Source organism: Triturus cristatus, chromosome 11, assembly GCF_964204655.1.
Source record: "Triturus cristatus chromosome 11, aTriCri1.1, whole genome shotgun sequence".
NCBI lineage: Eukaryota > Metazoa > Chordata > Amphibia > Caudata > Salamandridae > Triturus > Triturus cristatus.
In genome coordinates this window covers 433,402,473-433,429,107 of record NC_140594.1, presented here as the reverse complement: position 1 = coordinate 433,429,107, position 26,635 = coordinate 433,402,473, and the positions used below count along the sequence as shown (strand labels likewise).

The window sequence follows — 26,635 nt, the reverse complement described above, 5'->3', positions numbered from 1 at the left end:
CTAGGGAAACCTAGCAAACCTATACATTTTTGAAAACTAGACACCCAGGGGAATCCAGGATGGGGTGACTTGACTGCCTCCCACCAGGTTCTGCTACCCAGAATCCCTTGCAAACCTAAAAAATTGCCCAAAAAAACCCATTTTCCCCACATTTCTGTGGTGGAAAGTTCTGGAATCTGCGTGGATGCACAAATTTCCACCCACCCCGTGTTCCCCAAAGTCTTCCGAAAAAAATGGTACCACACTTGTGTGGGTCGGCCTAGTGCCCGCGACAGGAAACGGCACAAAACGCATCGTGGACACACCTCAATTTTGCAGTGAAAAATGAACCTTTTTTGGCAAAGTGCCTAGCTGTAGTTTTTGAACCCTAGCTCTGCCGGCACCTAGGGAAACCTACCAAACCCACACATTTCTGAAAACAAGACACCCGGGGGATTCCAGGGAGGTATGGCTTGCGTGGATCGCCCAACGTTTCTTTACCCAGAATGCCCTGCAAACCTCAAATTTAGCTGAAAAAAATCACATTTTTGTGTGGGAAAGTTGTGGCATCACCGGGCTGACACAAATTTCCTACCACCCAGCGTTCCCCCGGGACTCCCGATAAAAACGGCGCCTCACTCGTGTGGGAGGCCCAAGTACCCGCTACAGGCAAGGGCCCACAACGTAGTGAGGCGAAATGAAAATTGCCTATCTCAAAACGACCTGGTTTTACAAGGGTATCACTTGGGTTTTTGGCCCGGTGCTCGTGATGCCACCTAGTGAAACCTACCAAACCCACACATTTCTGAAAACTAGACACCCGGGGAATTCCAGGGAGGTATGGCTTGCGTGGATCCCCCAACGTTTCCTTACCCAGAATGCCCTGCAAACCTCAAATTTAGCTGAAAAAATCACCTTTTTCACACATTTTTGTATGGGAAAGTTGTGGCATCACTGGGCTGATACAAATTTTCTACCACCCAGCGTTCCCCCAGGTCTCCCGATAAAAACGGTGCCTCACTCGTGTGGGAGGCCCAAGTACCCGCGACAGGCAAGGGCCCAAAACGTATTGAGGCGACGTGAAAATTGCCTACCTCAAAACGACCTGGTTTTGCAAAGGGGGTCACCTGGGTTTTTGGCCCGGTGCTCGGCGGCCCCCTAGGGAAACAAACCAAATCCACACATTTCTGAAAACGAGACACCCGGGGGATTCCAGGGAGGTATGGCTCGGGTAGATCCCCAAACGTTCCCTTACCCAGAATGCCCTGCAAACCTCAAATTTAGCTGAAAAAAATCACCTTTTTCACACATTTTTGTGTGGGAAAGTTGTGGCATCACCGGGCTGACACAAATTTCCTACCACCCAGCGTTCCCCCGGGTCTCCCGATAAAAACGGTGCCTTACTCGTGTGGGAGGCCCAAGTACCCGGGACATGCAAGGGCCCAAAACGTATTGAAGCGGCATGAAAATTGCCTACCTCAAAACGACCTGGTTTTCCAAGGGGGGTCACCTGGGTTTTTGGCCCGGTGCTCGGCGGCCACCTAGGGGAACCTACCAAATCCACACATTTATGAAAACTAGACACCCGGGGGATTCCAGGGAGGTATGGCTTGCGTGGATCCCCCAATGTTTCCTCACCCAGAATGTCCTGCAAACCTCAAATTTAGCTGCAAAATTCACCTTTTTCACACATTTTTGTGTGGGAAAGTTGTGGCATCACCGGGCTGACACAAATTTCCTACCACCCAGCGTTCCCCCGGGTCTCCCAATAAAAACTGTGCCTCACTGGTGTGGGAGGCCCAAGTACCCACAACAGGCAAGGGCCCACAACGTAGTGAGGCGACATGAAAATTGCCTATCTCAAAACGACCTGGTTATGCAAGGGGGGTCACTTGGGTTTTTGGCCCGGTGCTCGGCGGCCACCTAGGGAAACCTACCAAACCCACACATTTCTGAAAACTAGACACCCGGGGGATTCCAGGGAGGTATGGCTTGCATGGATCCCCCAACGTTTCCTTAACCAGAATGCCCTGCAAACCTCACATATAGCTGAAAAAATCACCTTTTTCACACATTTTTGTGTGGGAAAGTTGTGGCATCACCGGGCTGACACAAATTTCCTACCACCCAGCATTTCCCCGGGTCTCCCGATAAAAACGGTGCCTCACTCGTGTGGGAGGCCCAAGTACCCGTGACAGGCAAGGGCCCAAAACGTATTGAGGCAACATGAAAATTGCCTACCTCAAAACGACCTGGTTTTGCAAGGGGGGTCACTTGGGTTTTTGGCCCGGTGCTCGGCGGCCACCTAGGGAAACCTACCAAACCCACACATTTCTGAAAACTAGACAGCCGGGGGATTCCCGGGAGGTATGGCTTGTGTGGATCCCCCAAAGTTTCCTTACCGAGAATGCCCTGCAAACCTCAAATTTAGCTGAAAAAATCACCTTTTTCACACATTTTTGTGTGGGAAAGTTGTGGCATCACCGGGCTGACACAAATTTCTACCAAACACAAAGGAAGAGGTATGAGGCAATTTTATCTGCACCTATTATTAAAGTTAGTCATAAGTTTTAAAGGTATGTTTCGGGTGCTTAAGCATCTGAGATTCAATACCTCTAAATCTCCAGTTCAATTGTACACAAGAAAAATATGATCCAGCACGCCATAAAGATTATATATAGTACAATAAGTAAATTCGAACAGAGGTGAGTCCAATCAGCAGGTTCCGTTTAAAATTTCTCTTTATTCAATATTCTTCTTAAAATCTGCGTAGCCAACGCGTTTCGTCCATACGGACTTCTTCAGGGCTACAAATAATCATAAACATACATATAAACAAGGAGTAACAAATACCATTTATAAACCATATCATATTTACAATCCTATTTACAAATAAAGAACCTATAGTACAATATACAACACTATATATAGTTTGCAAAGCATAAGCAACAAAACATGAACAAATTCTATTAGAACCTGCTGAAGATATATAGAACTAAGAGAGTTCTTGTCGACAAAAATGCAAGTTAAAGGTAGAGAATATTCCTATCCCATGGTTATCTAGAGAGGCTATTTGGTCCAGTAATGAGGGTATCTATATATATATAATTTCTTCTAATATTTAGGTGGAATGGGGAATTTTTCTTACCAAAATGCTTATTTCTACGCACTCTTCTTTATATGTTCCCACAGGTGTAGAAGCAGCATGCGTTCTTTCCTATATGGGCCACATTGATTTTTGATCTAAAAATACAGTGGAAGGTAATATAGTGTCACATATTTTTTAGAGCTTGTTTAATTGACTCTGACCATTAATTACTTTGGTGATTTTTAAATATCAAGGCAAAGCAAGCCTTGTCGCCTCCTCTTATTGTAATACTCCTAGTCAGATCCATAGATCCAATATTCAATCTTATTAATAAGAAGAAGCATACCGATTTTGAATTTCCTTATGCGAGATTCTCTGTATGATATTTCCCAGTTAGGGGTAGACACAATATCTATCAAAGAGAAGTTTGAGAGATGATCAATGTTTTAAAACTGTACCACACATAATTCAAACAACAAGGTGCTCAGGCCCTTTAAGAATTTAGTCTATAAAGGGCTATCAAAGTTCCAGGTTGCACTTATCAACACATACTTTCAAAGAATAAAAAATAAAAATAGAGTGAGAAATAGAAGAACCCATGTAGGCTTCAAGTTTGCTAAAAACTATGGTTGCATATTAGTGATCAAGCACAAAGAGTTCCTTATTGATAGTTGCTATACTATTCCCAGCTGTTAACACCAGAATTACACTTGGTAGTGTATTCTAACTAAAGCAGATAGAGTTCCTTGTGGGTACTTACTTCTAGCTTCTCAGTCCCAGGAGCAGTCCTTCCAGGTCGTTGTCTATGTGATAATGGGACTAGTGTGTGGGTTAGCCTTAAATACTTTTGTTATGTAGTACCTGGATTCAATTAAGTCCCTAAACGAGGTAAATTGAATGTAAAAACGCGCCGCCATATTAGAAAGTGTTGGAGACCCAGACAGCACAATGTAAGTAAAGGGTCATCCAAGATCAAGTCTTCCATATCAAGAACAAATAGAAGGGAAATGAATAGAACACAACATATTATAAAATGATATGGGGGCCATATTATGCATGTCCACATCATGAGTTCTACCGCTACTTTAGGCGGCTGTAATCCACAATAATGTAAAAATATATCTCAAAACCCTTCCTATGAAGTAAACTGAAATGCTGGTGTGCAGAAACGCCGCCATATTTGAAGGTCCACATAGTGCTAATCAAGGCTGGTGACTTGAGAATGCCTAGTAATTATCTAGAATTGCGTGAGTACGTTAAAAGTAATCACAGTATTGACGAGCTGCCGAACCTCCGGGATGTCGGCTGAATAGCTGTGTATCTGAATTATACGAATAAAGGTTTTTAAAAAAAAAAAAAAAAAAAAAAAAAAAGTAATCACAGTAGGCAAAAACATTCCAAAAATTCTTTTCGAAAAAGAACAAAGATGGGTTTACCGTTTGGGAACCAACCTTTGTGGCCTGAATGACAATATACCCTGGACCACCATACTGTAACCCATTTGCTTCTAATATGGTACTACTACCCCCGTCTTTCTGCTTCCACGTGAGTTAGCATTATCTCCCTTTGAGAGACAGAGACAGGTATCACTGCACACATTTTGCATACCTTCATGTCCTGGCTGGACCACATGTGCCCGTTTCCATCCAGGGCAGTCTGCATTACCCTGTACAGCAGACACATTATAGATGAGACTCGTACTTTGTTCAATTTTTATTAATATTAATTTTTATTAATTCTGTATTGGTCTCCATCTTTAACGGTAAGAATAAGCGTTATGTTTCGTTCCTTTGGTATACTTTCCGTGCGCTGGTTCTATGACTTAACACCTTTGCGAGTCATACCTACGCTGAATAAAGTTTTCTCTCCCCCCTTTTTTTCTTTTTTTCTTACTTACGCGTCACTCTAATTTCGTGAACGATTTTTTCCTTCACGGCACGCCATTGGCCGAACGGCTACCACTTTAACCAATCACAGCATAGTTGGTCCCAATCTGACCAATCCCATGAGCCCTTTCTTCATCCACTGCTCCACCGGTGCTCAGGACAGCACCTGTGATAATAAGCCCCACGCCACGGATCCTCTCATTCCGGACCCGGTGGCCAGAGGCGCTTTAGGTTCCAAACGGGTGCCGAGCAGCGAGGGCGTGAGTAATCTCCACTGTCTCCCTCCCCCCTCCTCTCATGGTAAGCGGACTTACAGCCCTTCCACTCGAGACCGTGATTTTGTTCTTTCTTTCTTCTTGTCTTTATGTTTGTAGGGTGTGCCATATTGCTCCCACCCACTCCCGGGATCCTCGAGGCTTCAAACGGATTGCCTCTGAGTAAGAGTTTCTTTTCCTACTCCTGCATGATAAGTCTTAGACGACTTATACAGGGGCACGCTTCATGATTCCTCAGCCCATATGCATCCTGAAAGTCTCACACAGTATGTTGAGTTCCACGTGTGTCCCGTTATACATTCTAGACACGCTATTTAGGACTACCTTATCCTACACCAGTATCCAGATAATTCTAGGTGCACTACTTTCACCATTTTTGCACCTGAGGTAGACGTTATCAGCACTCCTTCATTTGAGCACCAAAGTTCCCAACTTTACAGCATTCAATTACGAATTGACCATCAACATTTACAACTCTTTCATGTTTTGTCTTTTGTTTGTGTGTCTACCTAACTTAGAATAAACTCGTTTCTCTCCACCATAAAAAACATTTTGGCGGATTTTCACTGTAAATATTTTTCACACAGTAGTCCACGGAAGGGTGAACCTTAGCGCGCTCATACCTCCGGGATTCTGCACCTCCACTCTGGTCCTGACGAATGCCTGCTGAACATTCATTTAGGCAGAAACATGTTGACCGCCACGTAGTGAAACAGGTCTTTCTATTTTTTGACCTTCACTCCCTTTTAATTTTCCCAATTAGCAAAACTAATAAATTTCACTTTTTGACTCAATTGGAAATTTTAAATTCACTTTCACTTCACATGAACCCTGCTCCGCAGTAACCTGGCGTTGCAGCACACTGGGATGACATTCGGTCATACCCAGTGGAGCCCGATGATGAAGCATGTCACCAACCAGGTTGGCGAGTGAGGGCTTTATACATAACGGGTATTACCTGTGTAGGTCTACGTCTTTCTAAACAACATATTTGTTTGTTCTGAACCTGTGGACTAGTGCTCTCTTGATACACAGTGCTGTTTCTTATCACACTGACTTTGTTGCTTCATATACGTTAAAAGTAATACATGCCAAATGCCAATACGCGATAGATGTATAATATTAGATAAAGGTAGCGTTAGTTTGCACGAATATGCAACCATAAAAATCTCCCTAAAAGAAACCAACCAAATCAAAGAAACAGGATAATCAATGTAAAAAATATATTGATCCATATTGTAGTTACTTGCCAAAACATATTCTGCCCAACTATGCCGAACTAATGCCGCTGATTCGATTGGCAGTAATCCACGATGGTACGAGACTCCACCCAAGGACACATCCCATAAGACATAAAGGGTGTTGATGCAAAAACGTACCGCCATATTGGAAAGTCCAAATAGGAAATTTGTGTCAGCCCGGTGATGCCACAACTTTCCCACACAAATTGTGTGAAAAAGGTGATTTTTTCAGCTAAATTTGAGGTTTGCAGGGCATTCTGGGTAAGGAAACGTTGGGGGATCCACGCAAGCCATACCTCCCTGGAATCCCCCGGGGTGTCTAGTTTTCAGAAATGTGTGGGTTTGGTAGGTTTCCCTAGGTGGCCGCCGAGTACCGGGCCAAAAAGCCAAGTGACCCCCCTTGCAAAACCAGGTCGTTTTGAGGTAGGCAATTTACATGTCGCCCCAATACGTTTTGGGCCCTTGCCTGTCGCGGGTACTTGGGCCTCCCACATGAGTGAGGCACCATTTTTATCGGGAGACCCGGGGGAACGCTGGGTGGTAGGAAATTTGTGTCAGCCCGGTGATGCCACAACTTTCCCATAATCTATCTTAAACCCTTATAATCGTGTAATTTAAGGTTTACCAATCGGCTTTTTTAACTCAAGCGGCCTTAGGTCCACATTATTTGGACTTTCTTTTATGGAGTGATTGGGGAGTTTTTGGCATTGAAGGGTAGTTTTTGGCCTCACACTGTTGCTTGGAAGTTGGAGCCCCAGTACTTTTCTTCCCAACTACTAGCTTTGGCTTGGGCAATTTAGGTAATTCATAGGTGAAGAGGATGCATTGGATGGCTAAACAGAGGGAGATGACATAGTCAAGTTGGGTTTTGTTGACCATAGAGGCTAATACTCGTTGGTCTGTTAAGGGAGGGATAAGTTGTTAGAAGGAGACATAATATGCAGAGGGGTTATAGTTATGGGCAGCAGTGATTATTGACCCAATTTTGGCATTTGTGCACAGAGTGAAATCTCTTGACCTTTGTCTTACTTTCTTGAAGTGGATTTATGTTCTTGTAGGAGTGGTAGAGTTACCACCATGAGGAGGTTAATGGAGGAGATACAGTTGAGCGATGTTTAATCTCTTTATCAAGGGTTCATAGCAGCATGTGCCCTTAAGGAGGGGTATGCTCTTAACAGTCACTGCCTCCAGCATATTGTTTAACTTATGTTTCAGTTCTTCCTCTCTTGTCAACACTCATTTTCTACATTGACTTGTCTTAATGCATGTGGCATTTCTGCAGACAGTGGACATTGATGCATTGCAGAAAGTGGCCTACTTGAAGACCGAAGATGGCCTGAACTCACGGGTTACTGTTTTGGACTACAACTTGGTAAGCAGTTTTATGTAAACTATTTGTGCGTACAATTTTTATCTTTGTTTCTACTGTTTTTTTCTTAGGCGAAAGTGGACTTCATACCGATTCTCAGGTGCTTAGAATGACTACATTTGATTAAAGACTAGAAAGGCCAATATTTTGTACTCAGTTTCATTGAATCACATGAACTACATGTCTTTGAAGGATGGTTGGAACTTACAAAGTTACTATAAATAGGGAGCTGTTTACCGTCTCCTCCCTAGTCCCACCTCTAATTTATTTAAAGACTCCTTACCATTTGTTTTAAAACCCACATCTCTGGACCATTCATTGTAACATTCTGTTTTTGTGTGTGTTTCTTTTAATTGTAAACACATATGGCAATTACATTCCCAAGAAAAGCAAAACAACACTTTTATTCCAGTCAGATGCAAGCAGCAGTAAAACAGAAATAATCCCACAAAAATTACTATTTGTGAAAGAGCTACAATACACCAGAGGATTTTGGAGGGTATACTACTTGATTCTTATGAAATCTTGAATATTTCCAAACAAAATGTAGAAGATAACTGTATCAAAGTATCCAGCTTTACATTCTTTATAAAGTCTCTTTACATAATCACCAAATGCATGGTTCAGTGAGGTTGGCCTTTAAGTAGAAACTGCAAGGCAGACCAGTGATTTTAGTGCATCTATGCTTGGCCGTAAAGAAAATGAAGACAGCTCTGCACCTGCCTATACCAGTTAGCCAACTGGAACTGAGGAGACACATGCATTTTCAGCAACCCAGGTTTGAATAAACACTTTGTGCATCAGGACAATATATATATTTATTTTTTTAAATCTTGAACTATTTTGTGCACTCAAGTAGCAGACTCTCAGAATATACCTCATTCACTAAATTTAATATTCACCTTGCTGCCATTGAAAAGTGCTACCCGCAGTTCGTCCAACAACTTGCTCACCTATTTATCCATTCATGCACTTACCAACTCATTTATCTATACACGCCTAGTCCTCCACTTCCATTCATTCACTCACTTATTCATTCACTCACCTGTTCTTCCATGCACTCAGTCAATTACCCAATAACTACTCATGCACTCTTTCATTCATCCATTTATCCAGGTGCTGACACGTTTTCTTGTTTATTTACCCAGTCACATAACCACACACACACACACATTCGTCAATCAATGAAGAAACACTTGCACTTTGTCAGAGTTTGCTACATTCATTAAAAGGATCTCTTTTCTACAGCTATTGTAGAATACACATTGAATTCACGCTGTCAAAATAAACGAACCAAAAACAGATTGCAATTTCTCACGTGGACATTTATTAAGCATTTAAGCATTTGTAAGTAGCTGCCAAAGCTAGTGTGGTGCTTTGGAATATGCGATAACATCATAGTGATGATGCAAAATTCTCATTTCATTTTTTTTTTAAATTTTATTTTGAATTTTAAAAATCAGCATTAATGATATCATAATTACATACTGTTAACATTTTGTTACATGAGCCATAAATAGAAACTAAAACAGGGAGGAGAAAACGGTCAGACCATAATTACATACTATAGAAATCCAAGAAAAAAACAAAAAATAGTCATACCCAATTCATAATTGGGGCCCATAGTGCAAGTCCAAATTTCTTTTTTTCCCTGCCTTTAAGTTTATACAAAGCAATTTCTAAATTGAACAAAAATAGTAGTTTGGTCTTCCACATAGTAAAAGACGGTGAATCGGGACTTAGCCATTGGGAGGTGATACATAAACGGAGAATAACCATACATAAAAACAGGAATCCCTTCTCGGGGGTTGGCCGATTTCTAATGTTTGCTCCAAACTCAAAACCAAACAGCACTAGTTGGGGTGACAAATCAACAGGGATACCCAATCCTAAATTCAAAAAACTTTGCATCTCCTTGAGCCAAGGAGAGAGAACAGGGCAATCATAAAGCATATGTACCAAATCGGCAGCTTTCAGGGTACATCTAGGACAAAAAAAACCTCAATTCGTTCCCCATTTGGCTATCTTCGCTGGAGAGTAATATAGATCAAAAATGGCCATATAATATTGACTCTTATGTCTACCTGAAAAAATTACCACGTCAGCTAAATTAAATGCTGCTTGTAGGTCAACCCCCACTATCCCTAACCTCCTCTCCCAGCGATGCTCAAAGAAAACAAGATCGTCTTGCTGAAATGCAGTCATTGTTTTGGAGAGCTGGGAAATCTTACATCTCCCTTTTATATATTCCAATATCGTATTCTTTTCCAAACTGATCTGTCCTCTTAAATCAAGCTTATCTAAAAAACTTCGAATTTGGAGATATTTAATAAAAATCTGTGCGTAACAGCCCAAATCTCTCTTGAAGTTCTGCAAATGACATCATTTGTTTATCTGAGAAGAGGTCGCCGATAGTTCTAATCCCCTGAGCACTCCACCTCCGCATATTGTAGTCACAAAAATTTAAAGGGAGTTTACCTGGTATTCCCACAGGCATATATCGATTATATTCCTTTAACATAAAATATTTACAGATTCTAGACCAAACTGCCGCAGCGGCGACCAAAGTCTTAAAACGTGTCCTTTTGTAGTAACTGGGCTCAAAAAACTTAGAGAACATATAGTTGGCTTCTGGACCCACAATAAATTCGTAAATAGACGGATACATAGCTGGGTCCATATAAGCCTGAGAACCAAAAAACAATATTCCCATATATTGAAGCATGGCCGCCCAATAATAATATTGAAATTGAGGGATATTTAATCCACCCCTCACCTTTGGTAAACTTAGTTTTTTAAAGGTTCTCCTTGTTCTCTTGTACCCCCATATAAAACGGGAGCACATTCTTTCAATTTTCGTGAAAATTAGGTTAGGAACCAGGAGTGGGATCGTGCGGAATAAATAGAGAAATTTCGGGAAGACCACCATCTTAATAACGTTACACCTGCCAAATAGAGATAAATGCAAGTAATCCATATTCTCTAACATTTTGTTTGTAGAGGTTAGGATCGGATCATAGTTTAGATCAACTATAGACTGTACATTAACAGCAATTTTAACCCCCAGATAAATGGCCTCTGTAACTATATTAACACCTGGTAAGGCATCGGAGCCGGTAAAGAGAATTTGTGTTTTATGTAAGTTCAGCTTGTAGCCGGACACGGCACCAAATTCTGAAGTCAGACTTTCAATACGTCTCATCGTGTTGGCAACATCCAGTGTGACAACGGCCACGTCGTCTGCATAGGCTAAAAATTTAATAGGTTCGCTCACGGGCTGAACTGGAATAATCTCTAAATCGTATTCAATTTTGATCAACAAGGGCTCGATATATAGATCAAATAAAAGAGGGGAGCAGGGGCACCCCTGCCGAGTACCCCTATATATCTTGAACTCCCCTGAATGATTCCCTGAGATACGAATTGTGGCAGCTGAACAAATATACATAGCCTGTACAGCCTTAATAAAGGAAGATGGAAAGCCTTTCCAATAAAGAACTGCCCATAAAAATTCCCAGGAGACCCTGTCGAATGCCTTCTCGGCATCCAACAGGGCCACCCCTATTGGAACTTCAGAAACCTGGGACCAGTCCAGGAGAGATATTATTCGCCGAACATGATCCGTAGTACCTCTACCTGCCACAAACCCATGCTGACGCAGTGAGACTAATGGTACTATAATTTTTCCTAATCTTCCAGCAAGCACTTTAGAGAAAATCTTGCTGTCTGAGTTAATTAATGTAATTGGACGATATGAAGTTGGCTCAGCCTCGTCCTTCCCTTTCTTTTTAAAAACAATTATAGTTGTTTTAGACCATGAGTCAGGTACTGTGCCCCTAAATGCTTGCTGGAATAGAGATAGTAACACGTCCCGCAATTCAACCTGAAAGGAAACTTAAAACTCCAAAGGGATCATGTCTGGCCCCATTGCTTTTCCCCTTGGTAAAAATACCATTGCTTGGATAATTTCCTCCCATGTTATAGAAGTGGACAGAATATCTTTCTGAGCCGGACCCAGGCCTACAGTGGCGATTTCACCTAAGTAGCCCAACGGGTCTGAGATTTTCCCACTTTCGTAAAGCTTTTGATAAAAATGTTTAAATACCTCCAGGATACCAGACTCCGAGGTTTGTAAAGACCCATCTAAGTCCTTTATTCTGTCGATTTTGCTTTGTGACTGTTTTTGCCTTATTCTATTGGCCAACACTTTCCCCACCTGCTCCCCATATTCAAAACATTCCCTTCGGAATGTCTGATATTTAGCAGCCGATTCATCCGCATGCTGTTTACAGATTAGAGATCTCTGTTTAGCAATGTTATTTTGGACTACAGAGACATCCATCTGATCCTTAATCTTCTGAGCTAGCTCTCGCTCCAATACACTTAGCTCTAACATATCTTGTTCAAATTTTTGTCTCATAGCGTTACGTTTCCTTAATACATATCTGAGGGTTTCCCCCCTTACACCGGCCTTAAAAGTATCCCAGACAACTGTATCTGGGGCAGAACCATTATTGACTGAAAAAAAGCTCGGAAGCCATAGTTTGATGTAATCCCGATATTCCTCATCAGCTAATAGCTTCCTATCGAAGGTCCAGTTATATCTTGCACGTGACACAGCAGAGATCTGAAATTTTAACACAAGGGGATTGTGATCTGAGATTAATCTTGGCAATATCATAATAGTAGCATCCGCCAAAATGGAAGAAGAGGCACATATATAATCAAGACGAAACAATTTATTGTGGGGAGCAGAGTAAAAAGTGCTGCCCTGTTGTAACTTTTTAAGTCGGTTCCAAGCATCATAGAGGCCTTGTTTCCTTGCTAGGTTGCATAGAGATCTAAAAACTTTTGGTTTCCGACCCGTATAGTCTACACCTGGATTTATATTAGCTGACTCATCTAAGTGTATATTGAAATCCCCACATAGTATGATAGGGTGGGGCCATAAAGCTAGTTCCAGATTGAGGGAGTCATACAAATCGGGTTCGTCTACATTGGATCCATAAACAGTACATATAGTTATAACCTCCCCAATACCGAACCGAGCCTCAACAATGACCCACCTGCCGTTTTTATCCTCCTTATACTTCTTACAAGAAAAAACACCTGATTTACAAAGGATTGCAACACCTCTCGTATTTGTAGACTGTTTTGAGCATGCGATCAATTCAAACCCCATCTTTTTGAGCCATGCCCTGTTGGCCCAAGCAATATGTGTCTCCTGGAGACAGACAATGTCCCAGGAAAAACCTCTGGCTAGTTGTGCAAAAGCCAGCCTCTTTTTAAAATCGTTCAGACCACATATATTTAATGTACATAGCTGTATTTCTTTCATTAGATGAAATGAGAATTTTAATATACATTAAAATTCTCATTTCAAGTGAAGTAGTGATATCCCACTTAGACTAACTTGGAAAATAAACACAAAGGGTACAGAGGGATTTCAGTCTTATATGTATTACACATTTTATGATAACACATTTTTTCGTCCTACCTGTACGGCCCTGAATGTGCTCTGCAATTAAAGAGTTCAGCTATGCAAGATCATTTTATATATAATTATTTTACATTTATAAAGGATCCGGGAATGTATCATTTGTTGACTTTGCAACACTAGAGCAATGCCATGTCGTGTAGGAAACGTTCCACTAACTTATTGAACCCAATGCAGAAATACATTCATAATTCACAAACAAATGGTGAACAATATATATTCCAGACATGCAAAGCAGGCAAGGTGGAAATCATGAGATAGGTGAAACTATCAAAGTAGCTTTTTTTATATTTACATTTCTGGACGAGGAGATCTTTCAATGCACAGAAAGTCAATGTGTGATCTGCATCTATTTTATTTCATAGGGAGTGGTTGCAACCCGGCTGCTGTCCAATCAGAACTGCGTTGTGATGATGATGAATAGGGAAGTAATTCCCACCTTGGAGCAGCTCACAGAGGAGACCCAGGTAAGGTCCTTGGAGGACCGGCTACATTTCATTTGGATCAGGGGCTGACTATGACCCAAAAGCAGTCCTTACAAAAAATATATAATACCTCCCTACTGCAATGAGAAAGGGAGCATGGCGGGCCAGTAAGACCCTCTCAATGGTGCCTTGGGTGGTTCTTCACCCAAAGAAATTAGTGGAAATATTAAGGCCTCATGGAAATGAAAGACGTGTTCCTATAATTCTCTTCTACACTCTATAAGGATGAGCATTATATAATGCAGGAAGAATTGAAACCAATCATTTAAGGTATAAATAGGATAACGAGGAAGCAGCACGGGCCAGTTCTTGTAAACCAGTAACACTAGAAGGACTAACTGAGGTCATGTGATCAATCCCCCGCAAAAAACCTGCAGTAGATGAATGATGCTATTCCAAATTAGCTCTATTAGGTGTTCTAAGATTTGTTAGATGTGGTTCACTATGAAATACCCAGAATGTAATTAAATATTCACTTATTCCTGAATTTTGGTTTTGGGCAAACATAGAGATAAAAAAAGGGATAAGAACCATACGTCACTCATCCTACAGACATGTTTCTCTTCTCAATAGCATTTAGCTAACCTTACAAGATTAGTACTAGATTTGGTGTCTGCTGAGCAGCATGGCACTGTGGCAGGAAGATCTACTTTTGATCATACTAATCTAATGATGACCCGATTTGACACTGCTGCTACATATGACTCAATTAAAGGCCATTTTCCTTGACGCTGAAAAGAAGTTAGATAGAGGAGCATATTTACAAGGGCATTGCACCACAGGAACGGCACTTTTAACAAAGTTCTGGTGGCACAATGCCCTGCTCCATATTTACAAAGTAGTGTTTTTTGGCCTAATGCCTCTTTGTACATATGGTACCCTTTCACCGCAACACTCATTGCTTTTTGACCCTGCCCCATATTTACAGGATCTGTAAATCCGAGGCAGCGCCAAGAACTAATGCCGTGCAAGAGCAGGCATTAGAATGGCAAAATGAGGAGAAATGCTTCTATTTATCCTCAGTTTTGATTTTTTACTACAAGTGCTGCATTTTGCAGCACACATAGATAGAGCAAAACACCATGAAATATTGCCTATGTGCAGGATGGTGTCCCTTCCTGCACATAAACAATAATTAAATAATGACGATTTGCTACTTCTATATGGGCTGCATTCTGCAGCACACATAGAAGTAATAAATCGCCATTATTGATTATTTATGTGCAGAAAAGGACACCTTCCTGCACATAAACAATTATTACCTGCAACACAGGAACCCTTGCACTATAGTGCAAGGGTGCCTGCAGGTAATGATTGTTTATGTGCAGGAAGGTGTCCACTAGGCAACTAGCCTTAGTGCCAGCACTAGGGAAAACTCAGTGGTGCACCATATTGTTGTACATAGGGCGCATCCCTGCGTTTTGGAAATTTCGGAGGGCCTTGCTGCCAAATTTGGCACAGCTCCATGCTTTCATTGTACATATGCCCCAGAGTCTTTTGACGTTTAATGTAGCAAATCTTTGAAAAGTATGAATTTCTGACCAATTGTAAATGCCCCATTAAATTGTTTCATTTCAGATGTAATGCAGCACTGTGCTTGAATTAGTCTCTATCCAAGGTTTTTATGTAGAATGGAGGACAAGACAGAAATTACCTTTATCTTCCTCCCTCTTCGCTCTACATATAGAATTTTTCTCTGTATTAAGACTCTAAGGCCCCTTTGTCTATTACAAAGCAGCTGAAATATGTGTTTATGGGGATACAATAGTGGTGGTTACAAGCACTCCATATTCCACTATCTCTGCATTTGATGCCCCTGCAGAAGATTTTTGCGCCTCTTCAGGCTAAAGGATAACTTCGACAAGGGTCAGATTATACTCTGATACTTCACTTAGGAATCTTTCTGTCAAGTCAACTGTTCAGTATTTAGGGATTAAGATTTTTGCAGATCATGATCGCCTCTGGACTTCTAATTTTGAGGCTCTACTAAATTGATTTTAAAGAAACAGCAAAATCTACCTCCGCACCCAATAAGTAGACTTAACCTACTGAAAATGCCCATTTTACTTGGGTTCCAATGTTCTTTTAGACCCTAGACATGCTTTGTCCTCTTGCTCTTTTTCCGAAAACTGAAGAGATGTATTACATTTAAAGTATGTAAAAACCTCAGAGAGCCCTGTCTTCCTTACTGAATGCTAAATACACTTTCCCAGAGGGCACAGCAGTGCTTCTTGGGCAATAATACTTAAAAATCAGTTTCGGAGAGTAGAAAGGAGGCTGTGTTCATACTCATTTCATGTTCAGAAATATCATGGAAGCTGCTGGGAAATTTTAAATACAAAATCTTGAGGAATTCAACAGTCACTCCTGCCTCATTCCTAATCATCGAGCATTAAAGGAAACTCTACCCCAACAACCCATGATCTTCCTCGTAGTCCTGGTTATTTGGGGTGACCTAAGTAAACTCTTAGGGGGTCATTAGGATGGCGGATGGAGTTAAGTCCACTCACCACCCTAGCGGAAACGGGACCGCCTGCCAGCCATTCGGCGGTCCCGCCACCCAAATCATGATGCGACCGCCACCGCTGCGGTCGCATCAGGCATTCTCAACATTGCGGCGGGTGCTGCTGGCTGCAGCACCCACCGCAATGGTGAAATGCCATGTTGTGCATTGCACAACGTTGGAGGCACTGCTTGGTGCCTGCCACCTTGTGCAGGGCAATGCCAAGTGCAGCCTCCCATCCCCCCCAGCCCTCCGGGAGCCCACAACAGGCCCCAAAAGTGAATCCCCACCAGCCCTTCCATGACGGCGATAAAGGCCTTGATTTCAACACATCCTAATATGGATGGTGGTGCCTGCTAGGCACCGCCACCATATTGTGGCCCAAGTCCGCGAAAAAGCGGTGGACACACTTTGCGTCCACCGCAATACCCCCGCCATTATAACATGGCAGGGGGTAAATCGGGTTGCGATGGCGGGTGGATCGCCACTGCTGGGCCAGTGGTGGCGATCCGCCCGCCATCCTAATCAACCCCTAAGTATGTTAAGCCTATGACTTGATCTATCCCAGAGGAGAAGGTGGTACTTAATTTGTGCCGGTGTTTGCCAGCACCTATCTATAAACACAGGCACTTAGTTATGACAGTCCGCCATATGATGGGACAGCCTGTGTATTTTGAAGATCACCAAAGTGCTTTACTGTTCCATACACTAAAAAAAACATAATGAATTAGCGCCTCTAGTCCATCCTTAGTGCTAGAGAGGTGTGCATTAGTCCGAAATGTGATACTTGTATCAGTGTGATGGTTAGTAGGTAGCACCCGTATTAACATTTGACAAACCTAGCAGGGGCAGTGGGTGGCGTGAGCTCCAGTGGCCTCCTGACCAATAATCTGAATCATGGTACTTCCTTCCTGTTTTTTGTTTTGTTTACACATTAACAGCTTGGATAGGTGATGGGTAGGAGAGTGGTATTGTAGATAAGCAGACAAACACCAAGAAGAAGATTCTTCGTGGCTTATTGGCCAGTTATTTTAAGACAAGAGGATTTTGAGTTATTTTCTGAAAGTGAAAGGTAAAGGGATATGATAGGCCAGGCCCAACATGAGCCACAGACAAACCCTGGGTATCTGTATATTGTGAGGGCAATACGGCCGAGATCCCATAGAAGAACTGATGAGTGGCCCGATCTGTTCAATCATTGCATTCAGTCTTTTGCAGGTCACATGGCGCCTAATGCATCCAACCATGATATGTTTTATACAAATCTATTTATATTTCTGCACACTTTCATAATGTGATTGCTACTTAAGGCCCGTTGTTTCATAGCTCATAAATAGTGGGGGGAAGTATTACCATAATCAGTGGGACACATTTTGTCAACCTCATAGCTGATCTGTACTGCACATGCATTTACTGACCATGCTTGATTGCAGTGCCCTCAAAATGATTAGAATGACAATTGCCTGATTTAGTGACTGTGGAAAATAGGGGAGGGAGGATCTTGTTTTATTAATATGGATTAAATGCTATCATTGTTCTTTTATTTTCAGAATCCTCCCAGGCCACAGTTGTCCTACTCCCTTATGAATACACCGATGAAAAATGCAGCATTGTTTGGGAGACAAGTAGAGCAGTTATGTACCGGTGTCCCTAGCTACTATGCAGAAGAAACAGAAAGTGAGTGGATTCAACTATTATATGCTGTAGAAGAAATGTAGCAGGCTCGATGTGCACACCTTTAGCCCTTTGTCAGGGGTTTTCACTGAGGATCACAGCAGAAGAATCAGTGAAGGAATCTACAATTGTTTATTGGGGCCTTTGTGCCCAGCCCACATTTGATTAGAAATTCTTATGTGAAATTACTTATATCTTTTTTACATTAATTTATGGAACATTATCATGCCAGCATATTTCCTAGCAATACTATGCACGAGTAGATCAGAAATATTGGCCCTGTTCTAGTAAAAAAACAAAGGTATGGAAATAGCATTTAATTTTACTTTAAAAATATGTAGAATTCACTGAAAACAACACAAATGTTAAAATGATATAGTTATAGTTACTCACTATAGTTATAGTGAAAATGTTATTGTTAGGTAAGGTAATAAGATTTTAGACTGCCTTTAGAAAAAAATCAAGAAATTCAATGAAAATAAAACATTGAAGTTATAGTTAAGTGTTGTAATAATATAAAAACTTACATTTAAAAACAAACAAAACAAAACATTGAAATTCTCAAGTTATAGTTTACTCAGCGAAATATAATTTGTTCCCCCATCGTGCACTGCTTATGACCTCACATATTACATCACTCATGACATGCTACATGACATCATTGATGACATCAGGGATCTCTCTAGGCAGGCCCTGTGTTCAACACCCGATGAGCAGCCGATCCGTCCATGGGAGGCCAACTGCCTCTGGACCTCCGTCTAACTTGTTCATGTGTTTTTAAAAAATATTTTGGGCTGTTCCGTGGCTCTCTCACTGAACCAGAGCTGTAGAGCCAACAGTGATACTGTGAGACCACACAAGCTTTATTTGTGGAAATGTGCATGGTTTTGTGGCGTCACAGCTCCTGTGGGGTGGGGGAGCACAATGTGTCCCGTTCGACCGGCGGCATGAAAGTTTATTATTTTTATTTTGCCTCTTGTGGGATCCATCAGGGATCCCCTACAATGGCCAGGGGTCCCTAATTCGCTGTTTGTATGTCAATTTGTTTGTAAACACAGGACACAGTGTCACAGTGCCAGATTCCTGAATTGGTGGCTGCAATATTTCTCTTCATGTTGCAGCCAGCCAATCATATAGCTCGGTCCTGAGGAACCATTACTGGTCATGTGGGACAGAAGGGTCTGACAGAAAGAAAAAAAGCAATCTCAGCAAATCAGAACACTGTTCTTTAAATTTGTGGGGCTCAAAAATGGCTGAATGGATTTACACCAAATAACAATCAACACACTTTTCACTCAATGCCAAATTAGGTGAAATTTAGTTGAGCTGTTTTTTTGCATTGCTTCCCAAAAGTTCCTACGAGAATGGGGGTGGGCGGAATTTGCGTAGTGGCGCTACACAAAGCTCCGCAAAACTGTAAAAAATCTCCGCGAACACGCAGAAATTCCGCGAACACGCGGACTTGCTTGTTCGCGATGCTTTTTTCCTGTTCGCGACGCTGTTTGCGTGCTCGGGGGAAATATCTCACAAACACGGACTTTGAGAACGCGAACAAGCAAAAAATTCCACGAAGTCACGGAACGCAGAATTTTGGGCAATTCCGCGTTCTCTGCGGAACGCGAAATTAGCCAAATTCCGCAAATTCCGCGAGCGGAACGGAATTTACCGTCCAGGCCAATACGAGAATTAACATAGGGAATAATCCAAAGTTCATGTCTTTATCAGCACCGGGTATATGAGAAAAGCCAGTTGATAGGGAAGTTTCTTGCTCATACAACTAGAACTAAACAGGAAACAACAACAATTAGGGAATTGGTGGAACCACAGACAGATACTGTGGTCTTGGAGAAGGATAGGATAGCTAAAATCTTCTTACAGCATTATAACAATTTATATGTGGCAAAATATACAGTCTCAAATAAGTCTTTATCCTCCTATTTTCACTCGCTAAAGCTCCCACAACTAACAACTACACAAATTGAAGAATAAGATACAGATATAACAGCAGCAGAAATTCAACTTGCCCTCTCTACAATGGCAAGTGGCAAGGCTTCGTCAATGATGGTTATCCAACAGAATTTTCTAAACTCTTTATTAGGCAGTTGACACCCTTTTTGGTTGAGCTTTTAAACACAATAATAAAGGGGGAGACATTCCATCTGATTTTAAAGAGTCAACCATAATTAGCTTTGTCAAGAAAGTAAAGAACCTGAGGGCTGTCAATGCATACAGACTGATAAGTTTACTTAATGCCGACTATAAAATATTAATGAACATTTGGGCTGGTTGTGTGTAGTCAATAGCTCAGAATTTAATCCATATGGACCAGACAGGATTTATTGTCAATAGAATGATGTCATCGAATACAACCTTTTTAAAACAAGCACTTAATTATTTCAAAATCATTCAGACTCCGCAGTCATAATGATGCTAGATGCCAAAAAGGCATTTGACCTAGTCAATTGGGATGCCCTTTTTTACCCTTAAGAGGTTTGGTTTCCCCTCACAGTTTACTAACATGTTTCACAGAGTATATCACGGCGCACAGGCAAAGGTCCTTGCAAACTCAATCTTATCAGGCTTTGTTAAAATAAATAGAGGGACAAGACGGGGATGCCCCCCTTTTACCAGTGTTGTTAACCTTTTTTATTGAACTTTTAGCTATTAGTATTAGGGCAAACAGGGGTGTAGAACCACCAATTTCGGGAATGTCTAAATTAAAGTTATTTGCGGACGATGTAGTGCTTTATCTTAAGGAACAAAGACATAATATTGAAGAATTAATGGCAGAATTCGATCGTTTTCAAGCAATAGGGGGGGTATAAAATCAACGATAACAAAAAAGAAATGCTTGTATTTAATGCTTTGCCCAGTATATTTTCTTTAAATCTTCAGCAACAGGCATCTAACAACCAACCAATTCGATATCTATGGGTTAGAGTAACTAACCTATACAAAGAACTTTATAGACTGAATTATGAACCAATGTTGAAACAAATTAAGGAATTATTGGATGGATGGACATTTCTCCCCCTTACATTGATAGGACGCGTAGCATTGATTAAAATGTCTATCCTACCCTGTTGATTTTGCTTTTTTCAAATATCCCAATCAAAATCAATAGGGCATATTTTTAGGCGCTTTATTTGGAATAAAAAGGCTCCTAGTGCCAAATTCCCAATACTTCAATTGGATATAAGTCAGGGTGGATTGGTTTTACCCAACATGTATTCTTATTATGAAGCAGCCCTTTTGGATAGAACAGTGCAGATTTTGGATGCTGTAGGAACACAGGATAATTTCTTTTTGGAAAAGATGGTGAAGGAGGAGGGGTCTCAGCTACCGGCTTTTTTAAAGACTGCAAAGCTCTCAACAAAACAAGATGTAAGATTCTTCAGGAATACTCTACCTGACTGCAAATATTTTATGTCGCAACAGGACTATTTGTGGGACATTGGTATATGCTGTTAAACGAATACCAGGTCTGGGGTTGCAAATCCCTAAACGTCATTTAAGATATTGGTATATGAACGGATTTACAGAATTAGTACATTTTGTGATTGGAAGCAGTATTATCTCCTGGCAGAATATCCAAGGAAGATGTGGCGATCGTTTCAAGTTATTTTCTTTTGGATATCTGCAGATCGTGCACTTTATGAAACAATTAAATGTACTTACAAGCTTTATCTCTTTACCAACAATGATGGCTTTTTTTAAAACAAGAATGAAGGGGATTTGAAATTGATATAGGCTACTAAGGAGCAAAACGGAATGTCTTTTGATAAATAACTTTTTAGAGAAGATTTCTTTGACAACTCAGTGTACATTTCAGAAGTGGAATGGCAGATGATCTCAAAACTAGGGAACTCAGCCTTAAGAGTTGCAAACTACAAAAGAATGTCCTTTTTAGCTCGGTGGATGGCATACTATATCCCTAGAGCCCTCTCAAAGTTGTATCAAGAGGTTTCCGATGTAAGCCGGTTAGGAGTGGAGATTGGCTCCATATCTTTTTCACCTGCCCTGGGATAAAATTATTTTGGGAACAAGTATTCGATGCCTTAAGAAGGGGGCTAAATATAAAGATAGAATGTGATGTATGTGTGGCACTGTTTGGGTTAAATACTAAAAGGCAATGTCAATTTCTGAGTAAAGGTGCTGATGTATTTATAACTATTACGTCTTTAGTTGTGCATTCCTTGATCCTCCAGAACAGGAGAACTAATAAAGTGCCTACTTATCATGAATGGTATAATAAGATGATCCTAACTCAAATGTTTGAGAAAGCATACACCAGCAAGGTAGGGGATTTTAAAAGATTTACCACTTCTTGGTATTTTATGACAAATCTAGAACTATTTGTTAGCTGCTAAAGTCCCCATCTTTGCACTTTATCTATAACTTATTCAATATTTGCTCTTAGGCACATCCTCATTTCCTAGAGCTATATTTAGGATCAGATGTACTGTTGAAAATATATTGATGAAAAGAATTGTTATTTGTTTTTATAATTTAAGCATATTTAATATATCTTATAACTGATATGTAGGAGTTATTAAGATGTTATGTTTAATGAAAGACTTTTCGATAAATTGAATACTTTCTCTTTCTTCTTTGTAATTCCAATTCCAATTTTTCATATATGTAATCTGCTATTTTATAGAAATACCCGGGCAAGCTCTTCGTTTAAGCTGAAACAAATATGACTGATCTGATGTATTTTATTCTTTCATCTGCTTAATAAAAAAATTAAAAAAGAGAATTAACATAGGGAAAACATGTTTTGGGAGCCCCCTTTTTCTCAACCCCTGGTGATATCTTACTTTGAAACTTACCAATATGGAGCTGAGGTGGTGAACCTTTTTTGTTTTTTAAGTTTTATGAATATTTGTCAAATGATGCCAAAGTTATTAGTAAAACAAAAATGCTCTTCCTATCTAAACTCTGACCTCTCTATAACTACACAGTGGTGAAGGGATTATGGAATATATCTAAAAAAAAACATGCAAAAATGCCCTCAGGCTGAAACCTTAAAATTAAGCCAGAAACCATAACAAGTTCAGCCTTGAACTGATGATCTAAGCATTAGGCGATTCACAGGGTCTCTATTTTAATAGTCCAAAAAAAGCTAATTACTCAGTCAACCTATGTAGTTGTTCAACCTATGTAGTTGCCTACTATTTTCTAGAGCCTAGTAAACCCTGTGTGTTCCTGCAAAATTATTCTCAAAACCAAAAGTCTCTTTCCTCTATAAAACATTCAGAATTATCTCTTGCTTTAATATCAAGATGCACTGTTTTAAAACACCTATTTTCACAAAGTAAAGAATGGTACTGTGTTAGAGATCGAATTTCTCTTTATCTGCATTCTAGCTATAAGCAAACAGTAGAATATTAAAGTAACCTTTGCATCCATTGAAATACATCCTCAATTCCAAAAATGAGGACTCATTTACTTATCTTTATTCTCCTACCTAGGAGACATTCCAATGCTTTGATCACCTTGCACTAGAAGGTTGATACAGACTTATAAGTCATCAACTTATGACTTAAATGGGCACATGGGGTTTTACATCTGTGATAGCTTTTTGTGACACCCACAATCCTTGTTAGCCTGCATTGGGAAAAATATATTTGAGGAAAAACAGAAAAAATATGTATTTTTATATTATTGACCTTAAGTAATTTATGCAATACAAAACCTTCAATATACACTCATAATCTAAGGAGAGGCCTTATTTTCCCAACCCCATCCCCCCCCCCAATGTATCCATGTATTCTAATCCACCTCATCAGCAGTATGGCGACTACTGTAGGTCCCTGACAGAAATCTTCTTTTAAATCCAGCCTGTGTAGAGCTTCCTCCTACTCATTTAATCATTTCCTACCCACCCCATTTGGCCAGTTTTTTCCCCACCTTTTTAATTGAAGCTATTTCAACCCATAGAGGTTAGACCCTCCCACCAGTTGCAGTTCTTCAATGAGTCTTTGCTTTTATTAGTCTGACGAAACCCTGCATCAGAAAATCATTAGAAAAAACAGCTGGAAGTAATAGCACAATTATTACTCTGTTGGAAGCCTATGTAAATTCTGTACTTGCTCAACTGCAAATAAAAATCGCATCTTCTTCAGCAGTGCTGACCAATAATATAGTTTTAGGTCGGATTGAGCTCATCCACCCTTCAGCAAAGAGCCGGGAGATTTTTCAATAGTCATTGTGAAGGTTTGAAGGCACAAATACAATTTAAAATGTCAATTTGGGCTTTACTGAAAAAAATAGGATTGAGATAGATAGGGTGGTCCTTTAAAAAGCTAAATTACAGCAGAATTGCATCGTTTATTGGATTTAAGCAGCCAGTCAGAGTCAAGTGAAGTCTATCTCACCTTAGCATCTTGTAAAACCCTTTCAAGTAAACATTGGCTGTCAATAGCAATACCAAGTATTTCACAGTCTAAGCAATTCAGTTACAAGTGAGTTATTCAAATGCCTTAAATCATAATTAGATTTATTGACATGGTACCCAGATAAAGACCCAAGCTCTCCTAATAGGTATGAGGCCTCTTGTGTGTGGTTTATTTTATTGCACAAATGTAGCCTCTTTTGTCATGGTATTGGATAAGCACCTTTCAATTAGCTCAATTCAATTATCTTTATTTGGCTTATCAAATCATAAAAGAGTGCGCAGCATAAAAAACATCAATATACAGTCATTGTATCACAGCAAATAAAGTTAAAACAGGTACATAAGAAAATGCATAAAGTGACATGTACAATAAATAGGTTATTTACCAGCAACCGATGTATACTCTACTACAAGAACTGGATTCATAAAGTGATTCGTGCATAAACGAGCAGGGGAAATAATATAAACACTTGCAGAGAATGGGCCAGACCCATGTTCCATGCTCAGTAACACACCAGAAAGGCTAAAAATAAATTTAATAATAGATCACCATTAAAACATTACATCCTCACCATAATCCTCAGTATTACTGCAGCTGATATACATTTATGTAAAGACATATTTCGTTTGAAACATTTTTAAATAAAGTAAGCTGGTCTGCACTTTCCTGACGTTTAAAAACCTGGATAATGGAATTAAAAACTGTTTCTTTGGCATGGTATATAGTTTCCAAAAAATGAAACAATGTAACATGGATTGATGTGACCGGGAATCACAGGGACATCGCTCAATACCTGATTCACTGTAGGAGGCCCTTGGATAAGAGACCAGAAGATTAGTTATATTAAATCTAAACCATAGCAAGTAAAATCTCTGATGGTGATAAGATAAAGAATAGAGGTAGGGCTCCTTACGGTTTGTGGTAAGAAACATATGATAGGCAGCTACTCTCTTCTCATTGAGCTCTTGAGATTCTCTTCTCCTTCCCCACATAGTGAGAAATTCTTTTTTTAAACGCCTATTGGCCACAGTGGCAATGTCCCGTGTTTTCCACCAGGTAATTTTGAAATTACCATTTACCTTCTGATGCAAAATTTGCACCTTTCATCAATGGAAATTTGATTCTAGCACAAAGGGATCAAACATTACTAAAAGAAATACTTATCTCATGGTGCAGTAATTCTCTTCACACTTTGCAATAGTTAACTAGTCAACTTACATTTGTTAACTAACCACCTGCAGGTACTGCCGTGTGTTTCCTGCTGCTTCTAGACAACAGCCCGTATATAGTACAAATATTTGTATGGCTTCTGAAAGTGTTTCCATGTATGCGTTGACAGTGGTGGTGGGTAAATCCATTTAAGTTTTGGCGAGTTCCGCCAGGCAATACCTAGTTAGAAGTGCAATTTCTCTATTGTAGCTTAATCTAGGTTGTTTGAGGGGTAATAGAATTGTTCACTTGATCAGATTGTGCAAGGGCAGCTCAATGCATGTATGATAGGTACCATGTGGGGCCTCAGAGGTGTGATGCAACTGCCGTAGGGTCCACAAAATGTGGGGCAACCCCAAGTAATTATGGATTTACTGTTGTAAACAGCAGACGAGGGAGAGGGTTGACATTTGTACTTAAGTGCTGTGTTTTTTCTGTTTTTCAGGAACCACATTTTCTGCCCCCTGTGAAACCATCATAACCGTCTTGGGTGTCACCATTTGCACGGTTATCACACGGTGTTAGTTCCAAATGACCTCTGATTACAGATCCAGGAGCGCCCAGCGATGAAGGAAAAAAGCACCTTTTCTTGACCTTCATTAATGTCACTGTAATAAACTTAAGAGCTAACCAGTTCAATTCATTTACAGCTAATTTATATGTTATGTTGTCATTTTTTTCACAAGAATTAATGCCTAGTGTTTATAAAAATGAAATACAAATGTAATCAATCAAACATCTAGTACAAGAGGCAGCAACAGAAATAAGCATCATTGTCCTTGTGTCAATTCAGTTAGCTTTTGGGCTTCTCTGGCACCTGTAGTTTTTCTTATGCATTTATTTTTTACTGTGTAACGTTGTATGATTCAATACATGCACTTCATCCTCAAAACATAGTTCAGATTCATATGATTTCAGCATGAAGTGCTGAGTAGTGGCTGTAAATGGTCAAAACTTTTCATTTAAAAAATAAAAAAAATAGAATCATTTTCTGATCCCACCAGCAAGGATAAACTTTATCCTAATCA

At 40.3% G+C, this 26,635-nt stretch overlaps 1 protein-coding gene across 1 annotated transcript in view; it reads left to right on the top strand.

Annotated features, from left to right (window-relative positions):
• Positions 1-26,261, top strand: part of LOC146784392 (gastrokine-3-like) — a 35,255-nt gene extending 8,994 nt beyond the window's left edge. The window contains exons 3-6 of the mRNA XM_085634552.1: positions 7,752-7,841; positions 13,701-13,802; positions 17,874-18,000; positions 26,053-26,261. Coding sequence (XP_085490678.1) covers positions 7,752-7,841; positions 13,701-13,802; positions 17,874-18,000; positions 26,053-26,132 — 399 coding nt within the window. The 3' untranslated portion in view covers positions 26,133-26,261. The remainder of the gene's footprint in view (positions 1-7,751; positions 7,842-13,700; positions 13,803-17,873; positions 18,001-26,052) is intronic.
• Positions 26,262-26,635: the final 374 nt, after the last annotated feature.